This window comes from Myxocyprinus asiaticus, chromosome 42 (assembly GCF_019703515.2).
Source record: "Myxocyprinus asiaticus isolate MX2 ecotype Aquarium Trade chromosome 42, UBuf_Myxa_2, whole genome shotgun sequence".
NCBI classification, from domain to species: domain Eukaryota; kingdom Metazoa; phylum Chordata; class Actinopteri; order Cypriniformes; family Catostomidae; genus Myxocyprinus; species Myxocyprinus asiaticus.
In genome coordinates, this window is record NC_059385.1 from 27,489,722 (window position 1) to 27,516,726 (window position 27,005).

Here is a 27,005-nt window from a genome sequence, read left to right on the forward strand (position 1 = left end):
CAGTCAGGTCTCCTAAGCAAACAAATTGGCCCGGTTGCTAGGGAGGGTAGAGTCACATGGGGTAACCTCCTCGTGGTCGTGATTAGAGGTTCTCGCTCTCAAAGGGGTGCGTGGTAAGTTGTGCGTGGATCGCAGAGTTTAGCATGAGCCTCCACATGCGGAGCAAGCGTTATAAGATGTGTGGATTGACGGCCTCAGAAGCAGAGGCAACTGAGATTTGTCCTCCGCCACCCGGATTGAGGTGAGTAACCATGCCACCACGAGGACCTAGGGGAATTGGGCATTCCAACATTGGGAGAACAGGGGATAAAATAAATAAATAAATAAGTCTCCAGTGTTTTAATCCATATTTTCAGAAGTGATATAATAGGTGTGGGTGAGAAACAGATCAATATTCAAGTCTTTTTTTGCTTGAAATTCTTCTCCTGCCCAGTTGGGGGCAGTATGCATAAAGAATGTGAATCACCAAAAACATAAGAAGAAGAATGAAGTGATCTGTTTGTCACCCACACCTATCATATCGCTTTTGAAGATATAGATTTAACCACTGGAGTCTTATGGATTACTTTTATCCTGACTTATGTGATTTTTGGAGCTTAAAATTTTTTGGCACCCATTCACTTGCATTATATGTGAATCTGCACTATGAAATTGCTTTGAATAAGTCTTGCTTCAATGAGCTCGGCTGACACTGCCAAATGCCTCATTTTATGGGTCACCCCTATGAAACTGGACCTGGCAGCCAACTTTCCAGATGTGTCCGTTTACTACACAGAGATATAAGACCTCCATTAATGAAAGCTGACAGAGGTCACATCAATGGCCTAAAATAACAAAACCAAGATAATTTGTAAATCAGGATAAAAATTGCACCACCAAAATGATGCTTTGAATAAAATGTAGAAACAAAATTTAATTGAACATGGCATGCATGATTTGATAAATCAACTACATTTAAAGTCAACATGAAACAGCATTCTCTACCCATCATCAAGGAAAAGTTCACCCAGAAATGAAAATTCTCTCATCATTTACTCACCTTCATGCCATTTCAGATGACTTTCGTTCTTCTGCTGAACACAAACAATTATTTTTAAAAGAATATTTCAGCTCTGCAGGTCCATACAATGCAAGTTAATGGTGACCAAAATTTTGAAGTAATCCATACGACTCCAATGGTTTAATACATGTCTTCAGAAGCTATATAAGTGTGGGTGAGAAGCAGATCAATATTTAAGTCCTTTTTACTATCAATCGGCACTTTCACATTCTTCTTTTGTTTTTGGTGATTTGCATTCTTCGTGCATATCACCACCTACTGGCCAGGGAGGAGAATTTATAGTAAAAAAAAAAAATTTCAATATTGATCTGTTTCTCACCCACACCTATAATATCACTTCTGAAGATATAGATTTACCCACTGGAGTCGTATGGATTACTTCTATGCTGCCTTTATGTGCTTTTTGCAGCTTGTAAGTTTTGGACCCCATAGACTTACATTGTATGGACAAAAACACCTCATACATCCTTAAAAATGTCTTTATTTGCGTTCCACAGAAGAAAGAAAATTCTTACAAGTTTGAGACGCATGAGCATGAGCAAATGATTAGAGAATCATTTTTGGGTGAACTATCCCTGATATCACTGCTATAAACTCAGCCAGTTAAAAATAAAATAAAAAAAATTACATAATGCAAAGAACACCATGATTTGTGTATCACAAGGTGGTGTGGTACCTGCAGGGCTATAAGCCTCTGAAACACATCGGCTCTCATTCTCACTTCCACATCAAAATCCGACAGAAGTTTATCAGCCTCAGTGCTTGCCGATCTGACCTCTTTACATGGAGACACATACTGAGGGAAATCCAACACGTGACGTGAAGCTGAAAGAGAGTGGACAAAAGTGCAAATCTGAGGACAAGAATAAAATGTAAACTTCAAATGCATTGTACAGTAAGTTGCATCTGCCATGTAACATGTAACATCATATATACAATATCTGCCATTCCATCAGTTTCCGCTCACCTGCATAATCTGACTTCGCATCTGCCAGGACTTGCAGTGTGTTCTCAAAGCACACCTTCCCAATTTCCACGCTCCCCACTGAGTCATAGGCTTGTTTGGTCCGCTGGATGAGTCTCTCTGTCCGGTGTCGGATCTCCTCTGGGGTCAGATCCCAGCGCAGGCTGTTCTTTTTGTCAGCTGTGCTGGAGCAGGCTCTGATTGATCCATTTTGAAGAGTCATCTTGAACTTTGTTGTGGATAGAATAACTCTGAATAGGGCAAGTAATCACAGGGCAAACCTCAGTGTGCATGCACTGCATGGGGACTGTTAGGTAGAATCCTGGCACTTTAAAAAAGGAAAACCTATACATTCCTGCACATACGACCTAAACTTGAGTGCTCTGTGGGGATGCATGCTGTGAATGTTTCCCGTGCTAACGATGGGAATATTCACATACCTGTTAAAACTGGGAATGCGAACCTGATCTGCTCTTGACACACTATACTACTTCACATATGCCAACTGCATCACCTAGTTGTGTGATGAACCGATAAGATAACCAATTAAAACAGGATATCCTCTAATATTAAAGCTTTGTAAAATAAGACGATGCGTCCGTTCATATATAGCATGTCACATTCATGCCTTGGGTTAATAATAGTAGCCTACTGTCAAACTCAATAATGTACAAAGTGTGTTGAATAAAAGCGTAATATTCACAATACCTTCTACCCGCTCGGGTCACAGAAATGCCGAGGACAAACATTGCATGCCTATAGTTTCATGCGTGCAAAAATGGGATACACCTCCTGCTTACAGTTTAACCGCCACACTCGAATGTATTGTACAACATATTTCTACAACGTTGAAGGCTTGTCTTATGAATATTAAATACGTAATATGACGTTCTACCTATAATCCTACGTGACTGGCTGAAAGGTAAACGTCTGTAGGTGGGCGCTAGCCAGTTAGCGAATTCAAGTTTCAAGTTTTATTGGTCACATATACAACCATACACAGTAAGGCATGTAGTGAAATTCTTGGTACGACTTTTCTCCCCACAGTACGATAAAATTATATATATATATATATATATATATATATATATATATATATATATATATATATATATATATATATATATATACAGAGAGAGAGAGAGAGAGAGAGAGAAAACAAAACAAAACAAAAAGAGGAAAAACGTGGCACTTCATTCTTAAAAGTGCACATAGTATTTTCTTCCTAAATTAAAAAAAGGTTTACTCTTAAAGAACTGTTGCAATTTTGAAACATATGTATAAAATGATGACCACTCACATCAGATGAACACTCCAGTCACCATCAGTAACTTTAAAAAAAAAAAGCTGTTCTCTTTCTAACATTAGTTTGGTATCTCACTATGGGTAACACATCAAGAATGGCCAATCTTGGAAGCACCTATAACACCTAGTCTGTCAGTTGACAGACCAATCACAGCAGTGATGAGGGACTACCACCTCCTTATATAAACCACTGTCATACAAGCATACTTCATTCTCATTCTCTTCCCCATGAAGATCTTTGGAATCTATCCTCAGCATGATCACTAAGAAGTGATCGCTTAACAGTTTATCAGGCGAGCCGTTCAGGTACGTCGCAGAATGCAGCTGTTCTTTTTGCGAGTATATTCACTGTCGAAGTGAATATATTTTCTGCTGTATTATATTGTTTTCTCCAGGTGACGTAAACCAGCACGTTGAGGCGGGTTTGCGTTTTTCTGCGGAGTTTCGAGCTGTTATAGCTTCTACATCTATGGCAAGAGGATTAACACAGAATAAAGTGGCACATTATGGTGAACTGCTAATGTATTCTTGAGTTCAGGTTCTGTCATGGCAACTGCGAGCTCACCGAGTGGCGAGGTGAAGGGGAAGGATCCCTCCCGTCCATACGCTTGTGGATCAATGATCTCGCCGAAGGATTCCCACCCACTATGTATCGCCTGTCTGGGGGTCAGGCATGCACAGGCCGCGCTCGCTAATCCCGAGTGTTGCCCGCATTGTTCCCATTTCGTACGGAGAGTTTTGGAAAGGAGGGTGCGGGTTGCGGTGATGAGGATATCTAAAGACCCCCCACCCCAGCTGTAAGGAGCTCTCCATTGACTAGCCATCACAACAGACTGACCAGGGTACAGAGAGGGATCTGTACGATGGCAAATGGCTGCCATCTCAGTGTGTGTCGCGGAGATGTGTCGGTTTTGGGACAAGCCATTTTCGCACAGAGTGCCTGTTAAAGGTTACTCTATACTGGATGTGGATGAAATGGAGGATCTGGGGATGTCCAGCCCTCCTCCAGTCGAGGCATTGGTGGCAAATCACCTAGAAGAATTGTTCCGCTGGAGAACAGACGTCAGGGCTTTTACTCCAGGTATTTCTTCATCCCCAAGAGAGGAGGAGGTCTCCGTCCCATTCTGGATTTGCGAAACCTCAACAAATATGTCAGAAGGTTCAAAATGCTCATGCTCAAAACACTCTCTCAGTTTATTCATCCCAGAGACTGGTTTATGTCAGTCAATCTGAAGGACACATATATTCATGTGGGCACCTACCCATCACACAGAAAATTCCTAAGAGTTGCCTATCAGGGAATAGCTTACAAATTTTTGACAGTGCCTTTCGGACTTTCATTGGTACCGAGAGTCTTCAGCAAGTGTGTGGAGGCAGCACTAACGGCGCTTAGATTAACTGGTCTCAGAGTGTCTGCTTATCTAGATGATCTACTGCTGTGCGTGCCGTTGCGGCAGCAAGCAGAGATAGATACGAGAATGCTGGTGTCTCAATGCTGGTTAGCAAATCTGGGATTCAAAATAAACGAGACAAAGAGCTGTCTGATGCCCTCACAGGAAATAATTTATCTGAGACTCAGATTGAACTCATTCAGTTTGCGTCTATGCCTATTGGGTCTGATGACCTCAACGGTGTCAGTCATTCCTTTGGGACTGTGGCGAATGAGAGTTTCATCATTGGATTGCAGTGCAGCTCTTGTGTCCTTGCCGTCACTTAAATCGCAGCGTAAGAGTGACATCAGAGGGGATGCCTGCTCTCCGTCACTGGAGAATCCCTGCTTTCCTTCACGGGGGAATTCCTTTGGGGGCTGTCTTTCTGAGGAAAGTGGTGATGACTGACGCATCACTCACAGATTGGGGCACGGCGTGCGAAGGCAGAATAGTGAATGGGGTTTGGCCCGTGTCCATAAAGAACGTGCACATAAACTTTCTAGAGTCACTGACAGTGTTGCTAGCATTGAAGCACTTTGTACAGTTCCTTTAAGGCCACAATGTCCTAGTCAGATTGGACAACACAACAACAGTGACATACATATACAGATTGGGGGGCACGTGTTCACAGCGGCTACACAGCCTGGCACAAAAGCTGATTGTGTGGAGCGGTGCGCACATTATCTCATTATGGGCGATGCACGTTTCAGGAGCGATAAATACGGGGGCGGATCTCCTGTCCTGGGGGAATCCTCTTTACGGGGAATGGAGACTTCACCCTCAGGTGTGAAATGAATCCAGCCTTTGTGCCTAAGGTGAGCAACTCTGTGCTCAGCTGTAAACTGGTGGATTTGCTAACTTTTCACCCACTGCCTTTTTCCTTGCCAGAGGATGAGCGGCTTCACTGTTTGTGTCCAGTTCGTACTCTACATTTGTACGAGGAAAAAACGAAGGCATTGAGGAAGAGTAATCAGCTTTTTGTTTCTTGGACTGATTCTTGTAAGGGCAGACCCATATCACGACAGTGCCTGTCTCATTGGGTAGTAGAGGCTATTATATTAAGTTATAATAGTCTGGGGCTGCAACTTCCAGAGGGCTTGAGGGCTCATTCTACCAGAGGTATGGCTACATCGTGGGCACTGTTTAAAGGTATTTCAGTCCAGGACATTTGTGCAGCTACAAGTTGGGCATCGCCTCACACTTTTGTCTGATTTTATAGACTGGATGTCACAGAGCCGTCATTGGCTCATTCAGTCCTTGGTGTGGGTTGTCAATCTGCCGATATGTAAATAAAAAAAACATAAAAAAAAAATTAAAAAAATACACACACAAATCAACAATAACACAGTGAAGCACAAGTGTGTTGTTTTGAGCCCCCCCCCCCCAAATTGGTTGACGTCTGCTTTGTACAGCATATCTGCAATATGGGAGTTGGCTATATCCCATAGTGAGATACCAAATGAATGATAAAAAGAGAACTTTAGGTTACTCACGTAACTCCGGATCTCTGATAACAGGAGTGAGGTATGTCACCACACTTCCCTCCTTGCAGTTGCACGGAGAAGAGATATGCGAAGAATGAAGTAGGCACCTATGACAGTGGTTTATATAGGGAGGTGGGACTCCCTCATCACTGCTGTGATTGGTCTGTCAACTGACAGACTGGGTGTTATTGGTGCTTCCAGGATTAGCCACGCCTGAGGCATTACCCATAGTGAGATGCCTCACTCCTGTTATCAGAGAAACGGGGGTTACGTGAGTAACCTAAAGTTCTAGTCTACATGGAGAGGGTCTCCTCATGGGGCCTGCCATGTTAGGATCACATGACCAGCAGAATACTACTTGCTTAATCTCAGTAACCATACTATTATTGGACACTAATGGATTAAGATAATTCATGGCTGAATGTTAATTTCTACATTGGTCACTGAAAATTATTGCGTTTGAATAATTCTGCATCCACGCCACAAGGTGTCAGTGTAAGTCCAAGATGACAAATTAAAAACAAATTACTGAATGTAACTTTAATCATAGGCTGAGTTTGGAATTTCATACCACCATACTACTCTTACTAATATTCTTCTAAAAATCTTAATTTGTGTTTAGCAGAAGAAAGAATGTCATACACATCTGGAATGGCATGAGGGTGAGTAAATGATGAGAGAACTTGAAATTTTGGGTGAACTATCCCTTTAACGTTGCTGTTATATATATATATATATATATATATATATATATATATAAAACACACATACATAATAACTGTATAATAAAACTTTAATAATAATAATAATACTTATGTAATAAATGTCTTATCTATCTCATGCCATGGCCATTGCAATATTTATATATTATTCCACAAAGTTTGAAAACTACATTTATTTATTCATTTTACGAAATGTTCAATATTTTTATTGGATTTCGAAAAAACTTCAAACGTTCTAGTACATGTATCAAAGGCAAAATTCTAGATATTGTTTTCTTCGTTTTATATGAAACATAATTTATTTAATTATTGACACATTATTTATGTGCAATTCTCCAAGCTAGTCACCAGTTCAAATCTTCAAACATAGAAGATCAAAAACCTAGCCGGGGATATGTGATATTATTTATCATATTTCAAAAATAATTGTTTAAACTTAATCATAGCAGGGTTCGTAAGTTCATTCAAACGCTTCCGCCGAGACGGCGCGTGCGCAGTGCTGCGCATCTATCTCACACGAGTGTTCATGACGCTGTGGCTGAGACGGACGCCGCTGCTGGCACCTTCTCCAGGTAGGTGGGCGGGGGCGCGCACAGCATCTTCTATGTTATTGACATTTGGCGCTGGATGCGTGTAGCGAGGTCATGAAAGATATACTATCGTTTTAAACTGTTTTCCCATTTGTCCCTAATTAAACTGCGAATGTTTTTAGCCATTGCACAGCCTCTTGCAATATCATCCGTGTAAACCAGTGTAAACATGATCGTGTGTATTGGACCAATTTGTGTAGCATTGCTACTGAGTTAATAGGCATTCTGTTGTTGACTATACATTAGAAGGACTGATATATAGTCCAGGATGAAATTCTGATTCCCTTGTCAGCATTACATCATAAATGCATCATATGCGTTACGGTTTTTGCCATGCAATGTTTATTTCCAGTAGTTGCATGAAACTATTCTGTGTTGTGAAATAGGATCAGAACTACAGTTTAATATTTCAGAAGAGTACAGCCATATGAAGCTCGATAAATAAATCAGAGAAGAATGTTATGTAATTAACCCCTGCAATAGCATGCATCATAATGAATAATAAATAAAAAAAAAAGAATAAATAATAATAATAAAAGGAATACATCTAAAATAGTGTGTGTAGCATGTAAGCTTACAGTTGTGTGTCTAATGCTCAGAGCATCTCAAGAGTGACAGATCAGTGTCATATCAGAGTCATGATCTAACGTGAATTTTCTTGATAAAAAATATGATCGTGCCTGGTAACGTGCATATAAAATGGCTAGAAATAGCATTTTAGCTTAGCGTAAAACTGACAATTTACACAAGGTTTATTTCTATTTCTTGTGCTCCAAACTTACTTCAAACGTACTTCTCTGTCTGCTCGTATGAATGTAACACATCATAAGAAAGTGTTTCACCGCTGTTCAAATGCACTTTGGATCACATCATTTATATGGATAAATGTTTTCCATCTGAAAGGACTAAATATTAAATGATACAAATGACAATAAAATGCAAAGTAATCTCTTCAGTAATTAAAGTACTTTTTGAATGTAACTGTATTCTAAATACCAATGATTTAAATTGTAACTGCAGTTACTTATATTTTGTATTTTAAATACATAATCCTGTTACATGTATTCTGTTACTCCCCAACCCTGTATATATATATATATATATATATATATATATATATATATATATATATATATATATATATATACAGGGTCTTTTAGCTTCTCTAATTCTAGAAAATTTTAAACATTCTCCAGGATTTTCCCTGACAAAATGGCAGTGGAAAAGCGCTTGGCATATTCTATTGTGCAGTTCCTCAGAGATCAGACACACAGTGGCTCGCTGAATTCAGGTGAACAGGAGAGCCTGGAAGGTAGGTCAGCCTTATGTTTCAAACATTTAAAGTCACAAGCCTTTTTGCCACTGGACACACTGTTTAGATTCTGGTCACTCACTGTCAGGTCAAAAGGACTTTCGGAATCTCACCATTATAGTGATTTATTATTTGTCTGATTACTTAGTTTTGAGATTATCGGCATTTTTCATTTCAGTAATTTTGTGGACATCTCATTTGCTGTCATTAAATTGTATTATAAACAGTATATCGTTATTATAGCCATCGTCTACCTTTCTACTGATATCAGTATCGCATCAGACATTGAAAAACCCATTTCAGTTGACCACACACACACACACACACACACACAAAGTTTTTATTAGGGCTGCCAATCGATTACAGTTTTTTATCGAATTTGAGTAGGCTACATGATGTGCTCAGTAATTAATCGCAATTAATCGCATAGCAATATTTACAGAGAAGGACCCCCAAATAAAGGTAATATAGAATATAATTCAAAATTTATGAATATAATATTTAGTAAATATTGTAATTCAGATAATTCAAATACATTATATTGTGGCAACAGACAAGTAAAGCATTTAGTCAATATAAAATGTGGCTGTAAGTGACAAAATATTGTTTTATTTCCATATTATTGAACATAACCTTATTATTGGCCAGCTTCCCTCTGCTCTGTTTATAATTGTTGGTCTATGTACTCATGTGTTAGATGGACACTTTTGGAGCATCTCACTTTGGTTGCAGCACGTGTCACTATTTTTCAGTGCCTCTAAGCGCTGTGTTTTTAGGATGCTGCGTCAAGTTAAACGCAGTTTGAAACTTTGAAAAACATGTCACGGAGATCCCTGCATTCTGTTGTGCTCCGTCTTTGAGCACAAAAGCTGGTCTGATGAATGCTGTTTGCTTGCTCGTTGATTTGACGAGGCATGGTGCCTGTAAAACTGAAGCGCTGACTGCCCCCTACTGCATCAAATTGTTACATCAAATTTTAATTGCTGCGATGGTGGGAACATTCCTTATTAGGGAATTTCCATACAGGTCGGGCGGGGGCATGATTAGTTGTGTTATATTTTTTTTTGACATATTATTTTATATAATTAATCACACTAAATTAATGTGTTAAATTGACAGCCCTTGTTTTTATTATTTTAAATAAGATTTTTTTTATTTATTTAATTAGTTTGCATCGTCAGGGCTCAACAATAAGGTTGTCTTTTGCCATTAGTTTAGATTTTTAATTTCCGTGCTAATATTTTTTAATGGTCCCATAACAAAATTATTCATATTGTTATTATATTCTTTTTTAATTTGTTATTTTAATAAATAACTCATATTAAATACATATATGTATTAATAAAAAAAAATACATTTAAAAAAATATTTTATTTTTAGCAACATTTTTATACGAGTCAAAAAATAAATAAATATATATATATATATATATATATATATATATATATATATATATATATATATATATATATATATATATATATATTTCATTTCCTTTTCAGACTGTTTTTATTTTTTAATAAGCAATCCATCAGCTGGCCTGAAATTTTCTCACACTGATCATGGACCACGGGTCTTACTTATTGTAGAGCCCTACTTACTCACATTATACACATTTGTACAAAATAAAAAATGTGTAAATCATTCTTCTATTTACAGTTGCTATACAGTGTCTGGAGACCACATTCAAGTTCAGCTCGAGTGACTTCCATCTTGACGGCCCCCAGCCACTGAGAGAGATATTCCTCAATTCCCTTCTCAAAGTACAATATTACATTTCAACCTGTTTTCTGATATTATTAAAACAATAACCATTGTTATTATTCAGTATGGATTAAAGCTAATGTGAGTAATTTCTAAACTCCAAAAATAATGATTGTTTACAAACCAATGTCCCAAATAATGTTGGGTAAATTACTAAACAAAGTAATCCACTACAAATTACTAATTGATTAAAATGTAATCTGATTACTTTACTGATTACTGTATAAAAACACAAACTTACTTTAATTACTTGAGTAATTAAAGTAAGTTACTTTGTAAAAAATTTTTTGCCCAACAAATTCAAAATAATGTCTATATTTCCTCCTTGTGCATGTCACATGTAAAGGCCTATTCACACCAAACCCGTTTTTTCGATACGAATGTTCATTTTGAATGAGCTTTTGTATGGTAACAATGCATTCCTATGGCGCTATGCACATCAGATCTGACAAATCGTCTGCTGACAATCCAAAGTTTTTTTTACGGAGAGTGTTCCGATTTTTTTCTTCTTCGGACTGCAATGGAAACTGACTGACCAATGAGATGAGCTTTTTTCAGTCGCTGCAGTTGCTCAATTCAGCGTGTTAGTAGCACACCCCTGAAAATTATATGCTTAAAAATATATAGTTGCATGAACGCTTTGTACTGCAAACATAAACCCGTTCTGTTTTTGAAAGTCAGCTTGTTTTTTTGTCTTAATGCACATTATTTAATATGTACATCACTGTGCCTGTTATATTCTCATGGCATTAAAAATAGCAGCGAGGTTTTAGCAAATCGTTTGCACTAAGCTCGTAGAAAATCCCAAAAAAGACTCTTTACATGCAATATTTTACTGTAACCCCTAACCCTATTTTAGAAATGTGTAATTCAAGTAATGTACTTAAAAGTAACTGTCAGTAACTATAAATTGTCAGTAACTGTAATCTGATTTCTACTGCATTACATAACTTCATGACTAAAAAAAGTAATTAGTAATTAATTATTTTGTGATCAGATTACACCCAACACTGGTCCCGAACACATCCTCCATCTGCAATTGGTTGGTTAAACAGATAGTCCCGCCCCAAAATCACACTATTGGTTGAGCTAATGTTGCTGTGTCTGTTGCTGGGACACTTAAGCAAGCATAGCAATGTTTTCATAGCACTGCAAAGCCACAGTGTTACACTTTTTTTTGATGGATTTTGGATGATTAGGCAGGGATACAAGGAAGTATTTTAACATTGAAAGCATTTACACACGTCTGCTTTAAACAAGATTTTACATTAGAGACACTTTCCTAATGTTTCTTGTCTAATTGTTATTTACAGAATGATATTGTTACATTACCTGAATCACCTCCATCCCCAGAGGACATTGAGAGAGCTGAACAGCTTAAAAATGAAGGCATGTCAAACTTCACTATTATGTTTACATTTTTGTACAGGATGCATTATGTATAACTAAATATCGTCTGTCATCGGTTGTGATAGTGCAAATAAAAAGAGGCTAAATAATTGATGCATCTATTCAGAATGCTCTATGAAACTTTCCCTGTGTGCTCAAATGTTTTCGTGTTTGTTTGTCAGGAAATAACCACATGAAAGAAGAGAATTATAGCAGTGCTGTGGACTGTTATACAAAAGCTATTGAGTTGGACCAAAGAAATGCTGTTTATTACTGTAACAGGTAACAGTGAGAATTTGTTATACAGATAGATATTTAGTAGTTTGATTGTGGAAGTATTTTTGTGACAAATGTTGGATTTGATGTTAGCTGCTATGTTTTTACTCTCAGGGCTGCAGCACACAGCAAAATTGGAAACTACACAGAGGCGACAGTCGATTGCGAACGAGCGATTGCAATTGATTCCTCATACAGTAAAGCTTATGGCAGAATGGGGTTAGTTGATGCAATTATTATGATATATGTAATTTTACCAGCATTAGTAACATGAGGGGATGTTCTGGGTACAATATAAGCTCTATGGACCACATTTGCAATATGTTGTCATTTACAACAGAAAATAATTTGGACTGTCCATCAGTTTGTAAAATATAATAGAAGTCTATGGGGCAAAACATTGCACTGGAATAAAAATGAATATACAAACTTCTTTGAAAGTATAGCCAAGACTTAAACATTATATGTTGTAGGAGGGAGGAGGGTGGGGCCGGGTCGTGATGCTGCACACCTGGCCCCTAATCAGGCTAACCAAGCCCTCGAGAGGGATAAAGGCGACCGGAGGCGGCAGTTCTAGAGAGAGAGAGTTACGGGCAGCTGCCCACAGTTCTCTCTCTCTCTCTCTCTCTCGAACTGCCGTCCCCGGTCGCCTTTATCCCTCGCTCGCCTCATCAGGCTGATTGGGGTCCGGGTGTACATCATTCCGGCCCGGCCCCTCCCTCCTCCGAGCTACATACGTGTTAACACAAGACTATTTTGATAAAATCCCTTAATAGCCTTGCTTGTGCAAATTTATATTCAAATTTTACAGTCTGTAAATCTGTTTACATCCACCCACAGGAATTACGTTAGTAACATATAAGTAGAAGTTCATCCACCTAGAAAAATAGTCCCAATGCTACAAAAAGAATTTGTACTGTAAACTTTACAGCTCAAATAAATTTTTTTTGGATGGAAGTGATTTAACAAAATCATGCGTTAAATTTCTGCTTTTAAACCCTCCAGAATGTCTTGCCCCATAGACTTCCATTGTAAGTACAGTTTGTTTGTCTGTTAGTTTTGTTTTTGTTACAGATGCTGTCAATTTGAACTCAGAACATTCCTTATAACAGCCAGTTGTATTTTACCATGAATTTATTTAGTCACTGTTTATTCTTATTAGTTCCAGTTAATTCTTTAAACTCACATTTGTTAATCCATTATGAACTAGGATGAATAAACAATAAACAATCATATTTTTATAAATGAACATGAACCAAGATTAATAAATGCTGATACTTCATGCATTAACCATTGTTTACAAATAGAACCCTGTTGTAAAGTGTTATCATGATGCTTGTTTGTAAATTTATCTAATTTAATCTAAATTTACAAAATTGCAGTTATCTTTGTGATTGTAGATTGGCACTTACTTCTATGAGCAAGTATCCAGAGGCGATATCTTATTTTAAAAAAGCACTGGTGTTAGATCCTGAAAACGACACCTACAAATCAAACCTGAAGATTGCGGAGCAAAAACAAAAAGAAGCATCCAGCCCTGTAAGTAGAATTACAGATTATTTATCTGAGAATTATACATCCTGTTACGAAGTTTAATCTAATTTAGTTCACTATGACCAAATTAACAATTCCAAATTGTCATAAAATAAATATTTCATGTTTTTTTCCAGATCTAAATTAAAGGTGCCGTAAGCGATTTTAGGGTTCTGAAGCTTTCACTTGACTGAGCTGTTGAATTAGCCACACCCCCTCATTCCAAATCCCCGCCCTCCAAAGATAATTTTGAGACCAAAACCGAGCAAAAGAGTAGCATTGTTTGTTCCTGTGGCTGTCAAATTCAACAGTGGCACAATAGCGACCTCAACTGACAAACATTATGAATCACTGCCTCAATGATCCACTTCAAATACAACACTAAGAGAACAAGCAAAATGACTGACAGGTGAAAAGCGTCAGTGTCCGTGGTCCGTGGACACATTTTTGTTTGCAGTTTACAAAGTCTACAGCTGTCACAGAGATATCACATATCATCCTGTGAGATATCGCAGGACACTTTTTTCATTAATATCTTTAAGGGAGTGGGAAAATGTTTTGCATAATTTTCCATGAAAAAAAAACAAACACTTAAAGCACCTTTAAACTTTAAATCCCAGAATTTCAGACTATTAAGTCCCACTGTATATTGAATATGCCAGTTGAGTAATTAAGTACAAGCATTTGCCAATTATGTGACTCAGTGAAGTTATATTTCCTAACATTAGTTTTACTTGTGTTCTGACAGACGGCCGCAGGACTGGGGTTTGACATGGCCAGCCTCATTAATAACCCTGCTTTCATTAGCATGGTAAGCTCAAGTGGATGTTTCACATTGCTCTGTTATTGTATTTATGAAATGGCTCATAAATTGACCCTCTGACCCCTTTCATCTGTCTGGAATGCAGCCCATGCCAGTGCTGTACTGCAGTCATTTGAATTACACTCACACAGTGAGCCTGAGGGTGAGAGTGTAGTTTATAAAGCACACCGTTGCATTTTAGAAAAAGGTCAAAGAATTGGGACACATTCATAAAAGGAATGCACACACGATTTTAGCTCTTTAAAAGAGGACAAGTATTAAACTTAGGCATATAGGTTTAGAGATTGTTACACGTTCAGTACAAGAAGAACTCAAGCTGGTGCCAAAGGGATTTGACTCAAGTCACGTATTATGTTACTTAAAGACCAAGACAAAGAGTTGATGTATTTCCTATTCAAACAGGAAGTGAGCTAGAAACTTATCAAGCCAGTAGCCTTGAGCTACAGCAGGGGTTTTAACTTTGGTCTTGACATCCCTTCAAACACTTTATTTTTGCCTCCTTTGCACTATAGGCTGCAAGCGTGATGCAAAACCAGCAAGTGCAACAACTGTAAGTATATTTAGATTTGCTCTCCATGCATGTTTGTGGCATACCTAACAAGTTATACCTTGTTTTAGTAAACTAATAGGTATTTAAACACATTTTAAATGTTTATGTAATGTATGTAAATTAGGGCTGTCAATCGATTAAATTTTGTATTTGAATTAATTACATGAGATGTCGATTAATCAAACCAATTAATTGCAATTAATCGCATATATAAATGTTTGCTGAGAAAGGCACCCAAATATTGGTAATTCAACACCTAATAATCAAAATATTAAATACAGGGTTTTTCCTGCATTGAAAATATTTTGCCGAAGCAAATGTTATGATATTCATCTTGCTCTTGCTGCTTTATAAGCGCTAAATATGCTTCTCATTTGTAACGCGAATACAACACCCTTACTAACATTTATCGCCATAAACTGTAACAGAATTTTTCATTTCAGCTGTAGCAGTTGTATTAGAAAAACATTCATTTAAAAATGAGTTTAGGCTACTATTTTTTCATAACAAATGAACTGTTTATTTTTAAAAAGACTAACTACTTTTTGAGAGACTTATTTTTAAGAAAGACTAACACCGCACTTTGAAGTACAAAAATGGTTGAATTCAGAAGTTTGTAGATGCTCAGATGATCAAAAATAAATAATTATTCACTACAAACATGAATTGCAATTACATATCTTAAATATTAATTGCAGTCATGTAAAAAAAACAAACAAACAAAAAAGCAAAAACAAACTGCATCATATATGTGATGACCGTGTACGTCAGCCACCAACGAAGACCATTTTTGATCCAGGAAAAACCCTGAAATACTGTATATAGGCTAATATATAGTAAATATATTTCGATTTTATATTCAGATAATTCATAGACATTATATTACTGTATATATACAGTATAATGTTTGTTTTAATTCCATATAATTGAACATAAGTCTATCACTGGCCTACAGTCCACAGCAATCCATTTTACAATTGAGTTTGTTAATCTCATCGAGGTAGAACGGGCTGATCTCTCGGGACGCGTTCTTCCATCTGTCTATGCTATTTTTGTGTACACATGTGAGGCAGGCGCTTATGGAGCGTCTAATTATGGTTGCGTTGCGTTTTCAGCATCTCGAGCATAAACGCTCCATTTATAAGATGCTTTGTCAAGTTAATATAGTTCTAAAAATGCGTCTCGAGATGCGTCTTATAATTTACGTCATGATTAATTGCATTTTTTGCTATTATTCACAATGAATAAAAGTGTTAAATTGACAGCCTTAAAAATGTTAATTATTTAAATTTAAATTAGGACTGTCAATCGATTAAAATGCTAAAAATTAATTAATCTAATTAATCACAATCGCAATTAATCGCAGATGTAAATATTTGTTGAGAAAGGCCCTCAAATAACAATAATTTAATATATAATGATTAAATAATTTGAAATACAGTAGTTATATTTAAATAGTAATAAATATGGGGCCTGGGTAGCTCAGCGAGTAAAGACGCTGGCTACCACCCCTGGAGTCGCGAATTCGAATCCAGGGCGTGCTGAGTGACTCCAGCCAGGTCTCCTAAGCAATCAAATCGGCCCGGTTGCTAGGGAGGGTAGAGTCACATGGGGTAACCTCCTTGTGGTCACTATAATGTGGTTCGTTCTCAGTGGGGCGCTTGGTGAGTTGTGCATGGATGGTGCGGAGAATAGCGTGAAGCCTCCACACGCTCAACTAGCACCGTGATAAGATGCGCGGATTCGTCCTCCGCCACCCGGATTCAGGCGAGTCACTACGCCACCACGAGGACTTAGTGCGCATTGGGAATTGGGCTTTCCAAATTGGGGAGAAAAGGGGAGAAAAAAATAAAATAAATAAATAATAATAAAAAATAATAAAAATCATAAATATAATATTGACCTGTTACAGTGACGTCATTTTTCCCTACAGCCGCCATATTTGTGACCATCAACGGGAGGAAACAATGGCGGTGAATATAAAAACACCCGAGAAATGATATCAAGAAAAACGTTCATACATTTCTTTCTTTTTTTTTTTTTTTTTTCACCCAATTTGGAATGACCAATTCCCAGTGCGCTTTTTAAGTCCTCGTGGTCGCATAGTGATTCACCTCAATCCGGGTTGCAGAGGATGAATCCCAGTTGCCATCAACCCGCGCATCTTATCACGTGGCTTGTTGAGCGCGTTGCCACGGAGACATAGCGCGTATGGAGGCTTCACGCCATCCACCGCGGCATCCACGCTCAACTTACCACGTGCCCCACTGAGAACGATCCACATTATAGTGACCATGAGGAGGTTACCCCATGTGACTCTACCCTACCTAGCAACTGGGCCAATTTGGTTGCTTAGGAGACCTGGCTGGAGTCACTCAGCACGCCGGGATTCGAACTAGCGAACTCAAGGGGTGGTAGCCAGCGTTTTTTACCACTGAGCTACCCAAATTGAACTTTCGCAGACATTTAAAGATATTTTATCCACGGTCTCGGTACGCTGGTAAGTCTGATGTGTGATCAGCAAGTACACACACGCCCACTGGTACATCACCATAAACATCTATCTTTCAGAAGCTACAAATGTTTTTGTGTTGTTTTCTGGTCTGATTTAGACTCAGTATTTAAAAACGTCTGTGATGATCCCATCTGTATGTATGTAGGAGCTGCTTTTAATTTTTGAAGAAGGTTTTTGTCGCATCCCACAGCGCAGCACATTTAAGGTACAGTATACGGAATATTGGTCACAAACATGGCGGTGTGGTCATACAGTGACGTCACATGAAACAGGTCAATGACACTTCAGATATATAAAATGCATTACATAATTGTGGCAAACGAGTATAGCATTTATAAGACAATACAAAAAGTGGCTTTGTAAATCAATATATTATTTAAATCCATATTATTGAACATAAGCCTATCATTGGCCTACAGTTCATAGTAATCCATTTTGCAATCGAATTTGCCAATTTGTCCAAAATAGATTTATAAAAAAAAGCACAGATACTTTTAGAACGTCTCACTTTGGTTGCGTCGTGTCATAAACACAGCGTTGTATTCAGAATTGTGCCCCATCCAGCTGTTTTTGAACACAAAAACGTGTTCTGATCTTTTGCTGTCACTGGTGTCAAGCAAGACGAGTGTGGTTTTGTTGTCGGTAGTACAGCTGCATGTTGCCTATACAGCTGGAGTTTCGCTTTCTGGTCCCTGCTAAAAACAGGTGGTATTTCAAGCTTGAATTGCTCACAGTCCGGGGATACTATTAATTGTGTACATCTTTTGAATGTATTATTTTTTTAAATATAATTAATCACTCAATTAATGCGTTAAATCAACAGCCCTAATTTAAATGTATTCTAATATATATATATATATATATATATATATACACACACAGGGTTGGGAGGGTTACTTTTGAAATGTATTCCACTACAGATTACAGAATACATGCAGTAAAATGTAATTTGTAACATATTCTGTTAGATTACTCAAGGTCAGTAACGTATTCTAAATACTTTGGATTACTTCTTCAGCACTGGTAGATTTTTAAACTTGCTTTGACTATAAAAACTCTGCCAATACAGCAATACACATGTTAAAAATACATTCTCTGAAAAACCTAAATATCTTATGCAGTGTTGATTCTAAAACAAGATAAATCAAACTGATCTTGATTTAAGGATTTTTAGATATTTTTACAGGAAAACAATACAAAAATTATTATCTGATTATCAATGATTTAAATTGTAACTGCAGTTTAAATACGTAATCCTGTTACATGTATTCCGTTACTCCCCAACCCTGTGTGTGTGTGTGTGTATATATATATATATATATATATATATATATATACTGTGTCATGAAGTGTTTGTGACTAAATTACAAATCTGAGCCCCATTCTGTGCTAAACCAGCATGTCAGGCATGATGTCAAATGCAGTTGGGGGGCCTGCAGCTGGAGTTGGCGGATTATCTGACATATCCAGTCTCATTGAAGCGTAAGAATCTTCTCTTTTAAATCTAATTCACACTGCATCATGTTCCTCATTTTAAAGACCCACTGGAAGCTTTTTATTCTTAAGCACTTTAATATGAATTATTCAGGTTCAATACAAGTTAAGCTCTATCAACAGCATCTGTGGCATAATTAAGAATTTCAACTCGCCCCTTGTTTATAAAAAAAAAAAAAGTGGTTACAGTAAGGCACTTAAGGGCCAGTCCATAAACATTAAAACACAGTTTCATATAGTTTCAAAAGTAAGCCCACTTGATGTAAACCTTATACATGTTAATAAGTGTGATAAAATCACTTACTATCTTTATCTGTGTAAAGTTATATCCAATACCAGTATAACAGGGTTTCATTGTCATGACAACAAAGTTGTATTATTGTCAGCATTATGCCACAAATGCTATCGATTGAGCTTAACTTGCATTAAACCCGAAAAATTCCATTAACATTTTATGTAATGTGCTGACAGCTTTACATGTCTGTAAAATGTTGTGGCATGGCATGTAACCTCTAGGACATACTGACATGCTATATAAAGCAGATTGTGAGATGGGTTTCTTTCTTCCAGCGGGCAGCAGTTTGCTCAGCAGATCCAGCAACAGAACCCAGAGCTGATCGAGCAGCTGAGGAATCACATCCGGAGTCGCTCATTCAGCGGCAGTGCGGAAGAACACTCCTGATCCCAGCAAGTATGACTCAAACACACACGTCCTGTTTAAAATCACTGCACATCCAGTGGTTACTTGCATCCAACTCAGTGCAGTCCTAATTAGAAATGGGAATTTAACAATTCCAGTTCTATTTTAAGAGTCAGTCGTTTGTGAATCGCACGACACTGGACATGCAGTATGTTCACTGTTGTGTACAATCAGTGAAGACAATACAATAGAACAATATTTTGCGGCACCCTGCAAGCTCACAACTCAATTTACAGTAATTTACTCAATTTAAAACAATTTACTTTGACATTGAGATTTGTAAACTCTCGTTTTAACAAATTGTGCCCACATTTTTATAAACCATGCCCTTAGTTTAATAACTTATACTCTCAGACCCTGTTGGTATTAAGATGTGTCTCGGGTGATCCGATCACATGTGGTCAGGTGAGACACATCACTGTTTACACCTGGTCATTTAAATGCGTCTTCTGTGACCACTTGTCATTGGATTTGGAGGGGAGGGATTGTTTCATGATGACATACATCAATCACTATGTCAGTATGTTCCTGCATGATAATAAACCGTAACAAAGTCAGAAAAGACAAAGAAAGTGCGAAAACAAACACTATTTCTCCTTGATGCAGCTGAAATTCAATCTAAGCACAAAATCAACATTTTGAGCAGAACTGTCCGTTATTTTAGTGGATTGCCTGTATTAACCTGAGCTGCAGATGTTCGTTCTTATCATAAGTGTCTGTGCATGTTGATATCAGACACATCTGTGAAGTTCTCATGCTTGTGTATATATACGCTTTTCAAATTTTTCCAATCGGACGGTTATTTCCTTTTAAAGCCGCTCGTAACCGGCAAAGTTTAAACTCTTGTTTTAGCGTAGCGATTGATTGACAGGTGATGGGTGAGCTCTGCTGCTGCCGGGACGCATACAGGACGTATTAGCGTTTACACAACAAATGTGATGCGTTCAGATGCGTTTTTGACCACATAGGGATGTGGTTTTTGTGATCCAATCACAAAACATTTTAGACCCTATTTAGACTTGATTTAGCACTGACCACATGTGATCGGATCACCAAAAAGCATCTTAATACCAGGTGGAAACGGGGTCTTAGATATGTAAGCTGCACCCTCAATTTCGCAATCCGAACCCAGATTCATAAAACCATACCTGCAACTTTGCAATCCATACCCAGATTCATAAAACCGTACCCGCAATTTAGCAATTCGTACCCACATATTCATAAGAACATACCCGCATTTTCACAATCCATACCCAGATTCATAAAAAGTACCTGCAATTTGTAAACTGTATACAGATTCATAAAAACGTACTGGAAATGTAGCAGTCCGCACCCACAGATTCATAAAACCGTTCCTGCAATTTTGTGATCTGTATCCACGATTCATAAAACCGTACCTGCAATTTCACAATCCGTATCCACTGATTCATAAAACCGTACCTGCAGTTTCACGATCCCTATCCACCGATTCATAAAACCGCACCTGCAGTTTCACGATCCGTATCCACCGATTCATAAAACCGCACCTGCAGTTTCACGATCCGTATCCACCGATTCATAAAACCGCACCTGCAGTTTCACGATCCGTATCCACCGATTCATAAAACCGTACCTGCAGTTTCACGATCCGTATCCACCGATTCATAAAACCGCACCTGCAGTTTCACGATCCGTATCCACCGATTCATAAAACCGCACCTGCAGTTTCACGATCCGTATCCACCGATTCATAAAACCGCACCTGCAGTTTCACGATCCGTATCCACCGATTCATAAAACCGCACCTGCAGTTTCACGATCCGTATCCACCGATTCATAAAACCGCACCTGCAGTTTCACGATCCGTATCCACCGATTCATAAAACCGCACCTGCAATTTCACGATCCGTATCCACCGATTCATAAAACCGCACCTGCAATTTCACGATCCGTATCCACCGATTCATAAAACCGCACCTGCAATTTCACGATCCGTATCCACCGATTCATAAAACCGCACCTGCAATTTCACGATCCGTATCCACCGATTCATAAAACCGCACCTGCAATTTCACGATCCCTATCCACCGATTCATAAAACCGCACCTGCACTTTCACGATCCGTATCCACCGATTCATAAAACCGCACCTGCAATTTCACGATCCGTATCCACCGATTCATAAAACCGCACCTGCAATTTCACGATCCCTATCCACCGATTCATAAAACCGCACCTGCACTTTCACGATCCGTATCCACCGATTCATAAAACCGCACCTGCACTTTCACGATCCGTATCCACCGATTCATAAAACCGTACCTGCACTTTCACGATCCGTATCCACCGATTCATAAAACCGTACCTGCACTTTCACGATCCGTATCCACCGATTCATAAAACCGTACCTGCACTTTCACGATCCGTATCCACCGATTCATAAAACCGTACCTGCACTTTCACAATCCGTATCCACCGATTCATAAAACTGTACCTGCAGTTTCACAATCCGTATCCACCGATTCATAAAACCGTACCTGCAATTTCACGATCCATACCCATAGATTCAGAAAACCATATCCATAATTTTGCCATCTGTAAAAACATACCCAAAATTTTGCAATCCATACCCCCAGATTTATAAAACTGCTCCTGCGCTTGCACAATTCGTACCCACATATTCATAAAAACTTCCCCGCAGTTTCGCAATCAGTAGCGTACCTGCAATGTTGCAATCTTTTTCCAGATTCATAGAACAGCACCCACAATTTTGCAATTCATACCCTCATATTTATACTGTAACAACATACCTGCAATTTCACGATGCTTACCCAGATTCATAAAAACATACTGCGCAATTTTACTATTCAGACCCACAGATTCATAAAACTGTACCCACAATTTTGCAATCCGTACCCAATATTCATATAATTGTACCAGCAATTTCATAATCTGTACCCCCAGATTCAGAAAACCGTACTAGCGATTTTGCTATCTGTAAAAACCTACTTGTAATTTTGCAATCCATTACCCACAGATTCATAAAACTGTACTGGCAATTTCGCAATCTGTACCCACAGATTCTAAAAACCATACCGGCAATTTTGCGTTCCATACCCACAGATTTATAAAAACATACCAGCTATTTTACAATCCATACTCACAAATTCATAAAAACCTACCCACAGTTTTGCAATATGTACCCACAGATTCATTAAAACTTAACTGCAATTTCGCAACCCCGTACCCACAGATTCATAAAATTGTACCCCGTAATTGCACAGTCCGTACCCACAGATTCGTACAAACATACCCCGTAATTGTGCAATCCATACCCATAGATTCATAAAAATGTCCCCGTAATTTCTAACAAATCTATACTCGTTTTTTAAAGTGATTCTTAGTCAGATTTATGGAACTTTAGTCCTGGTGATAAACAGATTGCCCAACCCATCAGTCCTGTTATGACCTATCCTCTTACCACCGTCCAATAAAAAATGTGTTCCACTTGCTGTTCATTAAAATTCTGATGTGCCCATTGTGTTATCCTGCAAATATAGAAGGATATTCCTTATAACATGAAAACTATAAATCTCTCTTTGCAGGTTTTATTAGGGTCAAGAAGCAAGGGATGGCTGGCAGAAGGGAAGAGTTGTGAGTGTAATCATTACAGTCTTCAGTTCAGCAGAATCCGAGATGGGCAATGTGGCACTTTATATAGATGCATCAGGGAGGAAAAGGAAAAACACATTAACAATCAGCTTATACCGAGACAATTATCTTAACACCTGACTGAGGCTTCTTTGTGTTTGTCTGTGTAGATGTTTCAGTAAACTGTTCTTTTATAAATGTAGCTGGCAGTAGCTATGTTTCCATCCAAGTTGCAGATTTAATTTATGCGAAAAAAACATATTATCGCAAAAACAATGTGCGTGTTCAAAAGGATGAAATTGTTACTTCCGGAGAAATTGTAGCCACTATGAGTGTTTTATAAATAAAATACTGGCGGTTTAGAGCACGCAGACAAAACACAGTAAAGAACTTTGTCTCATGTTTGGGAGCGTCATCACGTCACACACTTCTGGGAGCACTATATATGTGTGTACATTCATCCTTATGACTATACTGTGCGGATCTATAAGATATTTTTCAAAAGTGTCAATAAACCTTCTGTTCCACAGTTCAAGTTTGCTTTTAACTTTGTAGGCTTTGGATTTTATAGACACCGTTATTTCAGGATGACCAGAGCAACATTTCAGATGCAATGATTGGTCCGCTGGTTAGTCCAATTATGAATGAATTATTCAGTCACATGAACTTTTTGATACACTTCTTTTATTCCAAATTGAATAGGAGTTTATTCAGTAAATGTGTTTCCATCATAGTTTATGTGCATTTCTTCCTATCGAATTTAAAAAATGTATCCACCTCAAGCGAGCGTTTAAATGTATGCGCATTTTGGAGATTTATTCACATATTGGTGTTTCCATCCAGCAGTTTTTATGTGATATCCCAAAATTCACATAAAAAAAAACGTTGATGGAAACATAGCTAGTGACACATCAGAGCTGAGTTTACTTAATAAAAGACCAGTCATAATGTTGTGCCTATTAACCTTAGAAGTGGGGCCATGGTCATTGATATCCAAGGAGATGTAAAGGGATAGTTCACCCAATAAATAAAATACTGTCATCATTTACTCCCACTGTTGTTCCTAATCTGTATGAATTTTTCTTCCGTGGAACACAAAAGGAGAACGACATTAGGGTGAATAAATGATGAGGTAAACTATCTTTTTAACACATTATCTGGTTTTCTTACTACATATTCTGTTCGTTTTAGGAACAAGAAACATCTATGTGCAATAAATATTCACTATATCGGCTGCTTCACCAATCCTGTTTGTTTAGTTTATTTATCAGTAATGACTATTAAATAATGTTGCTGTAATAAGCATATTCATAATCTCAGCATTTGCAGTTTTCTTTTGCATGCTCCATAGTCTGATATTTGCAGTCAGAAAAATGATGCTTGTAAATCACAGAGCAGTATAATGTTTTGTCATAAAAAATGTCAATAAAGGTGTCTTGAAATTATTTGTTACTAGATATCGGTGCTTTTTTTCCCTATCCATAAAAAAAAAAAAAAGGATTGGTATCTTTTTATTATTGTTATGATCGATCAGTTATGCATCTCAGAACTTTATTTATATAAACATTTTATTGATTAAAAAAACAAGATTGAAGAAACAGAACATACACACACACACAGAATCAAATTATAACCAATTATATGTCCCTCCCTCTGAACCCCAACCCCCCCAACACTATAAACATCCAGTGGTCTAACACAAAATGAAAGTATACACACATACAAATACATTTTTTTTTTTTTTAAACAGACAAGAGAAAACACTTAATATATAAAAAAATAAAATCATACATTTAAAACTACAAATCTCCCTCCACTAACCCCCCCGAGAACCTTCTAAAAAGGCTAATGGCTAGCTGCCCCATTTTTTATTAAATAAATCCATATTACCTAGCCTTCTATATGACATTCCTTCAAATGCCACTACCCTTCCCATCTCTGTGTGCCACTCTTGAAACGAGGGCGCTCCAGCCGACTTCCATCCCTTAAGAATGACCTGTCTGCCAATCATAACACTGGCTAGGACCCAATTCTTTATGTATTTATCCCCTAAATTAATGACTGCCCCATCACCTAAAATACAGAGTCTACTGTTCCTTCATGAACTTCCTGTTCAATACAAAACCAGGGAGGGGCTCTCTCAGGTGGGAGTGACCAATGAGCCAAATGTCTGAGACTGAATGCATAATAATAAAACAAAACCTTGGGTTGGCCTAGCCCACCTTTGTCAATCGGCCTATGTAACATATTGAAATGTAATCTGGGACGCTTACAATTCCAAATGAAGGACTTTGGTATGCTATCAAATTGCTTGAAATAAGAGAGGGGGACATCTACAGGGAGAGATTGTAGCAGGTAGTTAAAATTTGGAATATAATACATTTTAATAACATTAACCTTCCCAATCATCGATAAATGTAATGAAGCCCACCTGCCCACATCACTCAAAATCTTTTTATTAAAGGGTCAAAATTAACTCTAATTAAAATCACACAAATTTGCTGGGAATAAAATACCCAAATACTTAGTGCCCTGTTTGGGCCACTGAAAGGTGCCCAGCTGAAAAGCCGTTACTGGGCAGTACACTGTCAGAGCCAAAGCTTCGGATTCAGACCAATTGACTCTGTATCCTGAGAACTTAGAAAAGGAATTAATAATTCTGTGGAGGCAAGGCATAGATCCAATGGGGTCGGAGACGAATAATAAAATATAATCTGAGTACAGCAGAAGCTTATGCGCCACCCCTCCCGCCATCACCCCTGGAAAATCCTCCTCCTTTCTTATCGCGGCTGCTAATGGTTCCAGGGCAAGACAGAACAATAATGGGGAAAGAGGGCAACCCTGCCGAGTGCCCCTATTCAGAGTAAAATAATCTGAAATTAATCCATTTGTTTGTACCGCTGCTACAGGGTGTCTATAAAGTAAATTAATCCATCCAATAAAAGTATTCCCGAACCCGTATATTTCCAACATCTTAAAAAGATAATCCCATTCTACCATATCAAACCCCTTTCGGCGTCAAGTGAGATGGCAGCGACCGGAGTCTGGTCATTCGCCACTGACCACATGATATTGATGAGACACCTGATGTTATCAGAAGAGCTGCGGCCCTGAATAAACCCCACCTGATCTATATGTATAAGAGATGTCATAACTTTACTTAATTGGTTAGCCAGAATTTTTGACAAAATTTTTACATCTAGTTGGATCAGGGAGATTGGATGGTAATTCTTACACTCTCTTGGATCTTCGTCCTTTTTAAGAATCAGACTGATCCGGGCTTGTGTCATGGTTGGCAGAAGCTTTCCATTCTTTAATGATTCAGTATAAACTTTTAACAAAAGTGGATCCAGTTCTGTAGCATAAGATCTAAAAAATTCAGCACTAAGCGCATCTCAGAACTTTGATGTATCCTTCTAACCCAAATATGATGCGGCAAACCTGTTTTATCACAATACAGAATCC

At 38.0% G+C, this 27,005-nt stretch overlaps 2 protein-coding genes across 2 annotated transcripts in view; one reads left to right on the forward strand and one right to left on the reverse strand.

Annotated features, from left to right (window-relative positions):
* Positions 1 to 2,858, reverse strand: part of LOC127433052 (thimet oligopeptidase-like) — a 46,829-nt gene extending 43,971 nt beyond the window's left edge. Inside the window, exons 1-3 of the mRNA XM_051684676.1 lie at positions 2,733 to 2,858; positions 2,028 to 2,275; positions 1,737 to 1,885 (exon numbers count right to left, since the gene is read on the reverse strand). Of these exons, the coding sequence (XP_051540636.1) occupies positions 1,737 to 1,885; positions 2,028 to 2,275; positions 2,733 to 2,773 (438 nt within the window). The 5' untranslated portion in view covers positions 2,774 to 2,858. The remainder of the gene's footprint in view (positions 1 to 1,736; positions 1,886 to 2,027; positions 2,276 to 2,732) is intronic.
* Positions 2,859 to 7,471: 4,613 nt separating this feature from the next.
* Positions 7,472 to 24,985, forward strand: LOC127433055 (small glutamine-rich tetratricopeptide repeat-containing protein beta-like). The gene is made up of 12 exons (XM_051684681.1): positions 7,472 to 7,537; positions 8,752 to 8,867; positions 10,527 to 10,630; positions 11,945 to 12,020; positions 12,203 to 12,302; positions 12,411 to 12,515; positions 13,697 to 13,835; positions 14,578 to 14,640; positions 15,165 to 15,202; positions 19,116 to 19,199; positions 19,782 to 19,902; positions 23,495 to 24,985. The coding sequence occupies exons 2-11, from the start codon at positions 8,768 to 8,770 to the stop codon at positions 19,891 to 19,893; spliced, it is 921 nt and encodes a 306-aa protein (XP_051540641.1). The 5' UTR covers positions 7,472 to 7,537; positions 8,752 to 8,767; the 3' UTR covers positions 19,894 to 19,902; positions 23,495 to 24,985.
* Positions 24,986 to 27,005: the final 2,020 nt, after the last annotated feature.

Coding starts and splice junctions, on each gene's coding strand:
- LOC127433055 (XM_051684681.1), top strand. CDS start 8,768: ATGGCAGTGGAAAAGCGCTTGGCATATTCTATTGTGCAGTTCCTCAGA. Junction 10,631..11,944: donor TCCTCAATTCCCTTCTCAAA/GTACAATATTAC, acceptor TGTTATTTACAG/AATGATATTGTTACATTACC. Junction 12,303..12,410: donor GCTGTTTATTACTGTAACAG/GTAACAGTGAGA, acceptor TTTTACTCTCAG/GGCTGCAGCACACAGCAAAA.